This window comes from Protobothrops mucrosquamatus, unplaced genomic scaffold (assembly GCF_001527695.2).
Source record: "Protobothrops mucrosquamatus isolate PMUCROS unplaced genomic scaffold, P.Mucros_1.0 scaffold293, whole genome shotgun sequence".
NCBI lineage: Eukaryota > Metazoa > Chordata > Lepidosauria > Squamata > Viperidae > Protobothrops > Protobothrops mucrosquamatus.
In genome coordinates, this window is record NW_015386637.1 from 291,898 (window position 1) to 305,750 (window position 13,853).

General features: G+C 35.5%; 1 protein-coding gene across 1 annotated transcript in view; it reads left to right on the forward strand.

Moving 5' to 3' along the window:
• The window catches only part of EYA4 (EYA transcriptional coactivator and phosphatase 4), a 57,554-nt gene that overhangs the window by 23,103 nt on the left and 20,598 nt on the right, over nucleotides 1-13,853 (forward strand). Inside the window, exons 5-11 of the mRNA XM_015814898.1 lie at nucleotides 1,772-1,838; nucleotides 4,307-4,449; nucleotides 4,568-4,711; nucleotides 7,977-8,056; nucleotides 8,213-8,378; nucleotides 9,961-10,097; nucleotides 11,067-11,150. Coding sequence (XP_015670384.1) covers nucleotides 1,772-1,838; nucleotides 4,307-4,449; nucleotides 4,568-4,711; nucleotides 7,977-8,056; nucleotides 8,213-8,378; nucleotides 9,961-10,097; nucleotides 11,067-11,150 — 821 coding nt within the window. The remainder of the gene's footprint in view (nucleotides 1-1,771; nucleotides 1,839-4,306; nucleotides 4,450-4,567; nucleotides 4,712-7,976; nucleotides 8,057-8,212; nucleotides 8,379-9,960; nucleotides 10,098-11,066; nucleotides 11,151-13,853) is intronic.

Consider the following 13,853-nt stretch of genomic DNA (forward strand, 5'->3'; position numbering starts at 1 on the left):
AGCGCACCATGGCATCGGACCTGGCTACCTCCGAGACCGCCTTCTGCCACAGATCACCTCTCACCGGCCGATACGCTCCCACAGAGAGGGTCTCCTCAGGGTGCCGTCAACCAGACAGTGCCGGTTGGCGACCCCCAGGGGGAGAGCCTTCTCTGTTGGAGCTCCCACCCTCTGGAACGAGCTGCCCCCAGAGATCCGGTTGATTCCGGATCTCCCCTCCTTCCGCCGCGCCCTCAAGACATGGCTGTTTCAGCTGGCAGGAGTGGCCTAGGGATATTTTAAATTGGATTTTAATCAACTTTTAAAATAAGAAAAGGCCTATTTAAATATATCTTTTAATTTATTTTAAATTTTGATATTTGTACCAATTGTTCTGTTTTTTAACTGGCTGTAAGCCGCCCTGAGTCCACCAGGAGAAGGGCGGGATATAAATACAATAAACTTCAAACTTCAAACTTCAACTGTAAAATTCACACATCTGGAGAGTGCCAGGATAGAATAAAAACCTGTTGCCATTGCTGTTGTGTAGATATATAGCATTATATTGTGCATGGTGGTTATTATGTTTACATATCTACTGTCCCCACTGCTCTTAAATCAGGGGTCTGTACTAAATAGTGGGTTTGACTTAGCCAGACTTAGCCTCTTTCATTTTGCTGATTCTTATTCCCGTATGCTTTTCCTATTCCTTGTTATTCCCTATTCCATGTTAATTTTCTGAAACAAAATAGGATAGGAGGTAGAAGTCTTCAATAACTAAGGAAAGGTGAAAACTGAATACCCAACTGATTTGAATATAAATGCTTTCTAATAAAACAAATCTGTAAATGAGTATTCATTAGCATGGCAAATAACTGCACAGAAATTATATTCCATAAAACATAAAACGCTTGATTTTTCCCCCCAAATTTTAGTAAAGATTTATTTCCATAAAATATCTTACACTCAAGCTTTTCATTGGTAATCTTACCACAAGTTTCATATGACAAAGTTTATTTATTTATGGGACCTATATGGCTGCCTATCTTATAGAATGACTCTAGGCAGGTCATAACAATCCATAAAAAGCATAGTTAAAAACAAAAATATCCTTTCCCTCCAGGCACCAGATCTATCATTCTCACAGCTCAACCCCATTCTTGGGGAAAAAAGCCAGGTCTTCACAGTCCTGTGGGAGGCTAAGAAAGTAAGGATCCCTCTAATCTCAGGAGGAAGGCTGTTCCAAAGGACTAGAGTGGTCATCAGGAAGGCATGCCTCCAATGTCTCATCCATTAGGATGGGCAAGAAGAAAAGGTGGGCCCACAAGTAACCTGGCTATATGCTATACAGGGTTTTAAAGATGACAATTAGCACCTTGAATTGCACCCAGGAAGCAACTGGAAGCCAGCATTCGTCTTACTCAAGTGAACCGCAGGACACCTTTGCTGTGCATGCCGGACAAATTGCAGCTATGTGACTTTCAAGGGCAGCCCCATGTACAACACATTTCAGTAATCCAAACAGGAGCTGACAATGGCATGGCCCCCCAGTCCAGGAATAGTACTTGAAAAGTATTTATCTTTATAAAAACCTATTCTGCTTAAATGTGTCTGCCAAACTAAATAAGATCATAAAAAGTTAGTCACTATATAGATTAGTTATTTGTTTCCAGGTAAAAAAAGAATAAGACAATGCAACCAATTTTATTTAGAACATTCAAAAAAATTTAAGCCTTTTTAAAAATCTTAACAGCTGATAAATTGAACATTTTAAACGCTTTCTATTTTACAGTGATAACAAGCAGTGGCTACAGTCCAAGATCATCACATCAATACTCACCGCAGTTATATCCCTCCAAGTTAGTGTGCATGTATATCCTAATATCTTATTTGTATATCAGTTTCTGCATGTACTTTATTTAAATATTGGTTTAAATATAGGAACTACATTGGGTTTGTATAAAATGCAATGTTATATGGAGATTTACATTTTGGCTTGGTTTAAACTCATTTCTTCTTAGGTTAAGTGCATGTTAGGGTGATTTATTTATATGAAAAAAACAAAGTTTTAAAATTCTGAGTTATGTGTGTTGGCATGATTATTTTCTGGATTTGTATACTCCAATCATCACTAGTACAACTATCCAGAAAGCACACATACTTGGAGGATGATGAAATCCTCCTGATTGAATCTGGGGCACTTAGACTAGGGGAAGTAATGGTGACAAGAATGGCACCATATTATATGTCTCTAAATCTGGTTATGGTTAGGCATAGCCATCTATTAATCTTATTTTTGCATCTTTACATTGGATAATAGTTGTAAAAGATTTTGACTTTCATGTGTAAATAAACCACTCATACATCAATTTCCTCACTACTTAAGTGCATAGTAAAACCATTGGTATTCCCCAGGATATTTGACATCTAGGGACTGTTTTTTTTAGAACTTACGGTCAATAATAATAATAATAATAATAATAATAATAGTAATGATAAAGTTGGAAGGGTCCTTGGAGGTCATCTAGTCCAACCCCCTGCTCAGGCAGGATACCCTATACCATTTCGGACAAATGGCTGTCCAGTTTCTTCTTAAAAACTTCCAGTGTTGGAGCATTCACCACTTCTGGAGGCAGGTTGTTCCACTGGTTAATTGTTCTCACTGTCAGGAAGTTTCTCCTTAGTTCTAGGTTGCTTCTCTCTTTGGTTAGTTTCCACCCGTTGCTTCTTGTCCTGCCTTCAGGCGCTTTGTCTGTACTATATTTATAGCACTGTTAATCCTGTACTGCATTTGTTGGTAATTTCATTGATAGAAATACATTAACATACATAATACAATAGATTACAACTTATAATTAAATTACTTAATTTAGTTTCATTTATTTTTCATTCATCTCATTTTTCCGGACAAACATAGCTATGTTAGTCTTTGATGCATTAATTTTCAGAACTGTACCCCTTGCTGTGTCCTGCAGTCTATCTAGCATTTACTGTAAATCGTTCAGTTTCTTGGCTAGTAGAACAACACCATCTCCATACAGATTTACTTCCATATTATGTCCCCAATCAACACACCCCTAACATCACTATAGCCATTCTTTCTACATTAAATTTTTAAATACCTTAACCAAATATTTGTTCTACTCAGTGTTGAGTATTTGTTGTGCAACCCATGCATTATTTCAATCATATATTATTATTATTATTATTATTATTATTATTATTATTATTATTATTATTATTATTATTATTATTATTATTATTATTATTATTATTATTACCACATTGAACAACGAGCTTCCAACTCCATATTTGGGTAATAAACTCCAAAATTCAAACCTTTACACTATATCATATTTTTTCTATATCAACAAACATTCAATAAACCTTGTTTATCTAATTTAAACTCATAGAATTAAGTGGGCTAGAATAATAAAGATTCTTTCAATTTCAAAGCATGGATGCAGCTTTGCCCACAATTTAAACATAAACTCTCCATAAGCAATTCCACATACAGTATATTTTGAAATACCTCTTAACATCAACACTTGCCTTTACCGTTTATCAACACACGTATTTGTCATTTTTTTCCTTCAATCATTAATATTAAATTATACATTTCAATTCCAACATTTGATATATTATTGTAAATTTCCTGCAATTCTCAAAAATACTCTTGGTAGCATTCCTTCACTTCAGTTACATTCCTAGTTCTTTCCTTTTACAGTCTAAAGCCTCATGCCCAAAGTCAAAACAGTAATTCCAACTTATAAAAACAGTAGAGCTTGCCTAATCTTGTTCCAAACACCAGAGAGAACAGCCATGTCTTCAGTGCCTTATGAAAATCTAATAGGGTCTGGATTTCTTGAGAGATGCTGTTCCACATGGCAGGTGCTGTCACAGACAAATCATAACTCCTGGGTTCAATAAGATGCAATTGTTTTATAGAAGGGATCTGGAGCATGCCCTCATTGCTAGACTTGATGGGAGATGGAAGACAGCCAGACCCACAAATAATCTGGCTCTATTCCATGTATGGTTTTATAGGTGATAACCAGCATTTTGAATTGCACTTAGAAGCAAGCCCACTGGAACCCAATGCAACTTGCAGAGAAATAGTGTTATATGGGTATAATGAAAAATGCCAAAAGCCCATACCAGTGCATTTTGGACTAACCACAGCTTCCAAGTACTCTTCAAGTGCTACCCCATGTAGAACATGTGACAGTAATCCACTGGGAGATGACTAAGGCATGATTGCTTGAATCAACAATCTAGGTGTTATCTTATGTGACTGATAGTTTTTCTCCCATTTCCTGCTGTTTAGGCCCTATCCACATATTCTTTCTACACCAGCAGCTCAAACAATGTCTGCCTATGCCAGTCAGACCCAGTATTCAGGAATGCAGCAACCAGCAGTGTATACAGCCTACTCACAGACTGGGCAACCTTACAGCTTACCTGCTTATGGTATTTGACTTCCCATTGTTCTTTATTTTCTGATGAATGTGTTTGGCATCATGGAATTTCTTTGTTTCCCTTCCCCGCTCCATTGTAAGAATCAATTGAACATTATTTTTTTATACAGATTTGGGTGTAATGTTGCCGGGCATCAAGACAGAAAGTGGACTTTCACAAACACAATCACCACTGCAGACTGGATGTCTTAGTTACAGCCCAGGGTTCTCCACACCACAGCCAGGCCAAGCACCATATTCATACCAAATGCCAGGTGAGTAATTCCTTGTTGTTTTTTTAATTTTTTCAGATTCATACAATTCTTACATAATCAGTAAGTATGGTGAGTAAAATTTATTACCTGTCCGAGTCTTCCATTTCTTTGAAAAAAGAAAAGTATAATGATCTGAAATTTTAGTTAGATAATTTGGCTGATATTTTTACACATTTAATGTAACTTATTCAAAATTTATGGAAGAGTTATTTATCAAAATTATTAGAAATGATCACAGATATTATTCATTGATAATAAATAAATAATAAATCATACTATTAATCTGAAAAGATTGATAATGAGAATAATAGTGGGAACAATTGTAATTAAAGCCTATATGAAATAGCTTTTGAGAATCCATATCTTGAGCATATCTCTGTATAATTTGTGCACCTTTTAAAGTTCTTAGTCTGAAATACCAGGCACAAAATTAATATTGTTAATATTTATGACTTTTATATTTATGTACCACTGTATCTTGACAAAAAGAAGCTGTGATAGGTTTTTAAACTTAAACTCTATTCAGTTTTCCAAAACATTCAATAATAAAATGTTTGTAGGCATGTTCAGAGGCATTTGGGACGGGACAGCAGGTGATAAAATATATATCACGAAGCAAGCAGCACTTGTTATATGTAGTGTTATGAAACAAGCATTAAAACACAGATTTTATGTTAATGATCTCATGGTGCATATTCTGTTATTTTGATTTAGTGGTTAGGAATAGAAATGTGAGTAGGATGACCATGTCTCTACATTAGAATGCAAAACTGTTTTTAACAGAATCAACAAGGATAAGCGACATTTTGGTGATTGAAGATGGTACCTAACATGGTGGGAGGCTTACTGAAGTTGTAAAATGAGTAAAAAGATTTGTTCACTCAAATTATATAGTCTCCCATCTCATTTTTATGCATAATAGGCAGCTTGCAATAAAACAAATAAAAACACAAAATACATAATGTGAAACAAAAGTAAAAACATATAGCAGCCAGGCATGAGCAGTTATCCGTGCAACAAGGAAATGAGCTCTAACCCACACCTACCCAGCTCAATACCACTTTACAAAAGGCCAACAAGGATGAGGTCAATCTAATTTCAGGGGGAATTAAACAAAAGCTCCTCTTCTGGGTCCTGCCAGCTGACACTCCTTAGCTGATGGTACTCAGAGCATGTCCTTCCTGCCCAATCAGATAGGACTGGTAGAAACAACTTGGGAGAGATGGTCCCATAAGTAGAATAGAGTAGAATAACAGAGTTGGAAGGGATCTTGAAGGACTTGTAGTCCAACTTACTGCTCAGGTAGGAAATCTATACAATTTCAGACAAACAGTTGTCCAATCTCTTCTTAAAAACTTCCAGTGTTGGAGCATTCAAAACTTCTGGAGGCAAGTTGTTCCACTGATTAATTGTTCTAACTGTGAGGAAATTTCTTCTTAGTTCTAGGTTGCTTCTTTCCTTGATTAGTTTTCATTCATTGCTTCTTGCCCTGCCCTCAGGTGCTTTGGAGAATAGCTTGACTCCCTCTTCTTTGTGGCAACCCCTGAGATATTGGAACACTGCTATCATGTCCCCCCTCGTCCTTCTCTTCATTAAACTAGACATATCCAATTCCAGTAACTGTTCTTTATATGTTTTAGCCTCCAGTCCCCTGATCATCTTTGTTGCTCTTCTCTGCACTCTTTCTAGAGTCTCAACAAGTAACCCAATCCTATGCCATGAAGGACTTTAAAGAAAGCCAAAGTGCTCATGGAGCAGTGGTCCACATGTGCTAAGTAACTGGCATTAGTGACTGCCTCTGCCAGCATATTTTACACCAATTGAAGCTTCCAGATACTCTTCAGGGAGTAATTTGCAATACATTGCAATACCAGTTGCATTATAGTAGTCCAATTTGCATGTCACAAAGACTACCAGATGTATTCAAGGCTGAGTTTGGAGAAGATTTTCCAGAGTTTGTGATATGTGATATGTCTGGTTCAGGGTTCATAATACAATTTTCGTATGTTCACACACAAAAAAAAGAAAAAGAAAAACCAAAGTTTAAGTAACTCTGAAGAGACAGGTTTCCAAAAGCAATAAAATGGGATTCTACGCAACCCAAGACAGCAGGCTTCTTAGCCTTAGTTGTTAAATATTTGAAGAGATCTTTTTGCTGTCCTCACTATGATTCTTGTTGTTGTTAATTGCGAAATCGTGTCCGACCCATCGCGATCCCGTGGACAACGTTCCTCCAGGCCTTCCTGTCCTCTACCATCTTCTGGAGTCCATTTAAGCTCACGCCTCACCTACTGCTTCAGTGACTCCATCCAGCCACCTCATTCTCTGTCGTCCCCTTCTTCTATTGCCCTCAATCTTTCCCAGCATTAGGCCCTTCTCCAGTGAGTCCTTCCTTCTCATTAGGTGGCCAAAGTATTTGAGTTTCAACTTCACGATCTGGCCTTCTAAAGAGCAGTCAGGGTTGATCTCTTTTAGGACTGACCGGTTTGAACGCCTTGCAGTCCAAGGGACTCGCAGGAGTCTTCTCCAGCACCATAGTGCTGATTCTACTCCTTAACTATTTCTGTTGAGAATGTTGGAGATATGAGCTACTCTCTGTTTGATAATGATATGGCCATCTTAAATATGGTCACTTCATGGACTAGAAGTTCTTATAATTTGTAATTATATAAATTGTTGTTGTTGTTGTTAATTGCAAAGTCGTGTCCAACCCATCGCGACCCCATGGACAATGTTCCTCCAATGTCTTCCTGCCCTCTACCTTCTTCTGGAGTCCATTTAAGTTCACGCCTACTGCTTCAGTGACTCCAAATTACATTAAGTATATTGTCCTCCCCAAACCATTATCAATATATGAATGAAGGCAAATATACATGTCCCAGGATAATAGCTAGAGAGAAGTTCCCTGAAGTTCCCTTTCCCTGAAGGAAAAAGCTGGGGATCAAGAAAGGAAAAGCTTTTGAAACTTGCTGATGCGTAAATGTCTGTTTTGGTGTTTCTGTGAAACTTGATAGCAACCTATTTATGAAAGGTGGATATATGGAATATATAGAAACAATTAAAAACATTATTGACAGCTTGTTCCATTTGTAAATGTGTTCTTTACAAACAATACTATCAAATTTTCTTTTAAAAAATTTTAAGCTGTGAGATAAGGGCATGTTTTAATTATATACTCTTAATTTTCAACTGAAAATTTAATTTCTCATTTGTATTGAATAATGTATTGCTAAGGTCTTACAGTGAATTATTCTTTTAACTCTAGGTTCTAGTTTTACACCATCCTCCACTATTTATGCAAATAATTCAGTATCAAATTCTACAAACTTCAATAGTTCACAACAGGTATGATTTTTTTGTCTATAAAGCACAAACTATTATAAAGTTGATTTGGCAATTTATTTGAACAAGACTGTTATCCTATTTCTATTTTTAGGTTAAAAAAATGATGTAGTTTTAAAGGTATTAGTCTTCATTAAAATATTGTTTGTAACGTTCTAGGATTATCCATCATATGCAGCTTTCAGCCAAAATCAATATCCACAGTATTATTCAGCATCAACATATGGAGCATACATGACATCAAATAATACCACAGATGGTACCTCTTCATCCTCATCAACATACCAGCTGCAAGAATCCCTTCCAGGTCTTACTAGCCAACCAGGTACTATTTCATTGATTTTGTGTTGCAGTCATTTAAAATCACAGATATAGGTGCATGCTAACATTAATTGTAGCTAAGTGTGCTTGAAAACAGATTTCATTAATATAAATTTGACATCCAAGGAATCAAATCTCATCCAGTCCTACTCAACAAACATCCATTAAACATTAGTAAAGAGTCAACCATTTAGTCTGACTATTCCCAGAAAGATATCAAAAGATAAAGAGTTTGGGGGTAAGTTTTTGGGAACAACAAAAAAAGAAGAAAACAGTGCATCAATCATCCTCACCAAAGGCCTAGGTGACAAGATGTATTTTCAGGGACCTTCAAACTGCCAGAAGTGTGGGAACTAGTCAAATCTTGGGGAAATTGGGCAATCCCATGTAGAACACATTGAAGTAGTCAAGCATGAGGTGACCAGAGCTTAAGTGGCTATCTGAAGTGTCTCCCCCTCCCCCAATCTCTGAAAGGGTACAGATGAAGCAGGACAAAGGTCTTCCTATATACAGCTATTTTCAAGTAGGAGCCATGAATCCAGAAAACTCCCAAACTTTACATTACCATTGAATGGAAGTGCCACCCCATTCAAGATCAAAGGTGGAATATCTTCAGATCCGGACATTCTTAACACCCACAGCCATTCCATTTTGAGAAGAACTTCTGACTTAATATTTATCTCAAAGATTTGTATCCAGAAATGTATCATATAACCATTTTGTAGCTGCTGCTACTCATAAACTCAAACGTATTTTACCCTGCTAGTTTCCAGATCTTCTGTTAATAGCATATAAAGCTCAACAGAAGATAGCATCACCTGGGGAAGAACTCATCAAATAGAATACAAAGTCAGGGAATCTTAATTTGCAATCTGCATTTCAGAAAAGTGTTAATGCTGAACTGCCTACATTCTCACTGTCTTAGATTGTAAGGTTAATAAAAAGTAAGGTTACTCATAGGTAGAAATCATTTACTATGTTGTGGTAGACATTTTCAATCTGGATACTTTGTCTATTTCTGCACAATAGCATTTATGTTTCATTAATATCCCTTACGCTAAAAACTATTTCTTGGTGGCCTTCACATCTGCTCCTAGAGTTTCAGACATGGGAGTTCCCTTGGTAAACAAGTATTTGGGCATGTTCCACTTAGTGCTTGACCTTTATGAAGTAGGTATTGCATAATATTCAAAAGATGGAATGTTAAAGGACCTCTATCCTGGAACAGAACTGTACATCCCATAGTATGGAAAATTGATTGATTGATTTAAGTTTGTTTCTAATTTTAAAAAATAGTCTGCTCAGATATAAGATTACACAGCGAGATTATACAGAAATACCTAGGATATCCTCTATCTCTTGCCTTTCTATTTGTTTACTCAATCTTTGTAATTTGGCAAATACTCATAGTTAAAAGAAGGTGAGGAATCTCAGTAAGCAGATTATTTTCATTCCTCTTGAATTATTAGGGATTTACAGATAATCCAAATTGCCTATTCAAAGCTTTAGGAGTACCTTATTTAAACCATAAAATTGAATGAGGAATACTTGTATTTTGATAAGTGTTTACTCTTGTTGTTTTGCAGGAGAGTTTGATGCTGTGCAGAGCCCTTCAACTCCAATCAAAGAGCTTGATGAAAGAACATGTAGGAGTTCTGGGTCAAAATCAAGGGGCAGAGGGAGGAAAAATAACCCATCTCCTCCTCCTGATAGTGACTTGGAGGTACATTCTTACAAATTAATACCAATATGAAGGTCAAAAAGTAATTCATGTGAGAGAGAGAGAGAGAGAGAGAGAGAGAGAGAGAGAGAGAGAGAGAGAGAGAGAGAGAATACATATTAATAGAAAATGCTGTTCATTCAAAATTAGATTAAGTACTGTATAAGATAATTGTTAAAACAAATTAATTTCATAAAGTTTCTCCCTCATTATGCCTTCTTTTGGAATGTAATTGTAATTGAAGTGTAAGAATCCAGGGAATCTACAGATCTCTATCTGAAGCTTGGAATCTCTATTTTGAGCACTTCGAATGTCTACTTTGGATAAATTCCCTGACACATTCTTCCCCTTTCAAACAATTATTAAAGTTTAAATATCTCATATTGGATTGAAAACTGATAGAAAACGTTTTCTTCCTGGTGCTAAAAGATAACAGGCAAATCACAAAATACATCTGCATGGGATATCATTAAGGAGTTTCTGTATGTATGTATGTGTGATTTCACAGAATAGTATATTTGATCATTTGCTAAAAAGCATAATTGCCCTCTTTAATATGACCATAAAAATTGATCATAAATGAAAATTTTCTGATATAAAAATTAAAATTACTATTTGATATTTCTAACTAACCAAGCTCTTTGATAATCTCTACTTTTGGCTTGATAATTCAAATATAAAAAAGCAGCAAGAGGGCTGGGCAGTGCTTTGGAGTAAAAAAAAATGCTTTGGAGTGTAGTCCAGTATTCATGTATCACCTGTCTGCAGCTCCTTAAAGCATCTGCAACTTTTTCTGGGGGGACTACACAGCTGCGGGTTTTTTTTAGTAATATCTTTCTTTACTTGAAGTATTGAGTCAAAAAATCTTTTTTCCCCCATAAAGACTGTTTGGGGCTACACATATTTCTGGATAACTGCCTCTAGTCCTTGTCCTATTTGTATATATTGATTTTTTGATTCTTTTGTTTTCAGCGTGTATTTGTTTGGGATTTGGATGAAACTATCATTGTCTTCCATTCGCTTCTTACAGGATCTTATGCACAGAAATATGGAAAGGTATGTGAGAAATACCTAGTGCTTTTACTGTAGCTAATTATTGTGCAGTACAATAATTTATTTGCTAAGTTTAAAGTCCTTGAATTATTTCCATAGTATTTAGCAGTATTTCTGGTATGTAAATAAAATTTGGTTTTAATAGTCCTAGATTTGACAGATATTTTTTTATTCAGACTTTACTTCAGGATTCACTAAGTTTTATTGCAAATGATATTATTTAGATTTACATAAAAAGTCAAGCAATATAATTTCACATAAATGATATAGATTTGGTTTTAATAGACATTCTTCCCTATACCCCCACTCCTAGCCCATTAAATACAGGATTTCTTTAACTAGATACTTAGTAACACTTTGTTCTGTTGTTCTTACAACTTCTAAAGGCTTTACTGCTTTTTGTGACTAAAATCAGCTTCCTTTGCTTTATTTAACTAGCATTTAGATGTCAGTCTGAATACTGCTATTGAAATATTTTGTGATTGATTGGGAAAATACTCAACTACTAATTAACTGCAGCTTTTAATAACAAGTTACAGTAAAATAATCAGCTTTCTAAAAATATATGTTTAATAAGAGGGAGGGAGGGAGGGAGGGAGGGAAAGGAAGGAAGGAAGGAAGGAAGGAAGGAAGGAAGGAAGGAAGGAAGGAAGGAAGGATGGATGGATGGATGGATGGATTCCAAACACTTTCCAAACAGCCCGGTGCATTCACAACCCAATAAAAAATTAAGATAGATCGTAATAGCTAAGCAATTCAGGAAAAGTCAGTACAATAAAAAAGAAAAGATTAACTTATATTAAAAGTGACATTTTCTGCTTAGATACAAAATATGATTATTGCTTTATTTAATATTTCCCACAAAACAAGTTGGAAATCAAATTGGTACCAAATCCTCCTAAAAAAATATTTTCTATTCTGTTGCTCTAAACAAGTTTTGATTCTTTTCTGATCTCATTGCATAACTTTCAAATTCTGACATAGCTTTTAACATAGCTCAGGCTTCCTTCTCAGCCCCCTGAGAACTTTGAATATTTGTCTCCTAAGGGACATTCTAGTAGAGATGGCCCAATTCAGCACAGAAGTCAACAGACAGACTGTCTGGCTCCAATTTGTGCCAACTGCTAATGCAGCCAAAGGCATTTGTATCTTGATATAGGGAAGTGTTATAGTTGATCTTACCTCCCTTGCAATGTTGGCAATCTCTGGATAAGGCCCATATTCCCATGAGCCAATAAGCTGGGAGGCTTTTCCATATATCTATAGCAGCAATACCTACCCAAAAAACCCGTTTAAACATTATTAGGTCGAAGGGGATTAACACAGAACCATTCCTGTTGTTTTGTGAGTAATTTGACAGTAGTACACATTCAAAACGATGGTTTCTTTACTGTCTCTTAATGTCCTTTTACAATATATTATGTTTAAAAAGAATTGCTCACATTTCATTTTTCATATATGGGCAGATGCATGGAATTCATCTCGTGCATGACTAATAAATTACTTCGGAAGAAAAACTGCACCGTTTGCTACAGAAATATATTCTGTAATTCCTAGACTGGAGAATTGACATGAATTTTATATAGTGATATATTGCTTAAATATTCAAAGAAGTAAAATGGTACTTAATGGTTAATATACTTTAAACTTATATTAATGTAAAACTCTAAATATTTTATTTAGCTAATTATTTGTAGCCGACTTTTATTATTTTTACAATTAACTCAAGACAGTGCATATATCCAGCACACCTTTCCTCCTCCTATTTTTCTCACAACAACAACAACTGTGTGAGATGAGCTGGCTGAGAGAGAGAGAGTAACTGGCCCAAGATCACCCAGCTGGCTTTCATGGCTAAGTCAGAACTAGAATTCACAGTCACCTGGTTTCTAGCCTGGTACGTTAACCAATAGACCAAACTGACTTTCTTTGAAAATATTATTTTCACAAAGAAAATATTCTTTGTTGGTATGAAACTTCCAAAGGATAACTCAGTTTGGAAAAAAATTGATTGACCTTTCAAATTGAATCTTCAGCTACAGTTCATAAATTCAGTCCCTTCAGAATATATCAGAAAGCAAACCCCATTGGGGTAATGTCCTCTGTTTTTTCTGCCTTACTCTTCTTGAATTTGATTAGGTTGGAGAGAAAAAAGAGAGACTTAAATTTAATACACTATTTTTTTAAAAAAAGAAAAAAATCCACCTTGCTGTTATGTCTCTCTCTAACAAATTCTCTTTTGTCCTGTGGGCCTGAGATAGTATGCTTGCTGGTAAACTATGTACTATATATTTAAGAATATTTCTAGTTGGCATTGTGTATTGTATACGCAATAGTGATAACATATATATTTCTCAGATTTGTTTTAAAAAAAAAGTCTTGGACAATCTGCATATAACACACATTATTCCCAAATGACACTATTTTTTTTTTTTAAAAAAAAATTCATTGAACTATGACTAACAAGCATCATCAAGTAATTAAAATAACATAAATCCAATCCGCATAGAGAAAAGATATAGAAAATACAAACAAATGTAAACAGAAGGTACTATACATGTACAAATTTACCTTATGTATAAACTAATATATTATAATGTATTGCTGCTGAGGTAAACCATAAAAATCCATCCAAATTTAATAAAATTGTGGTTCCTGCCTCTGATTACTCATTATTTTAAATGTGTAGGTTTTTTTAATGTGGTA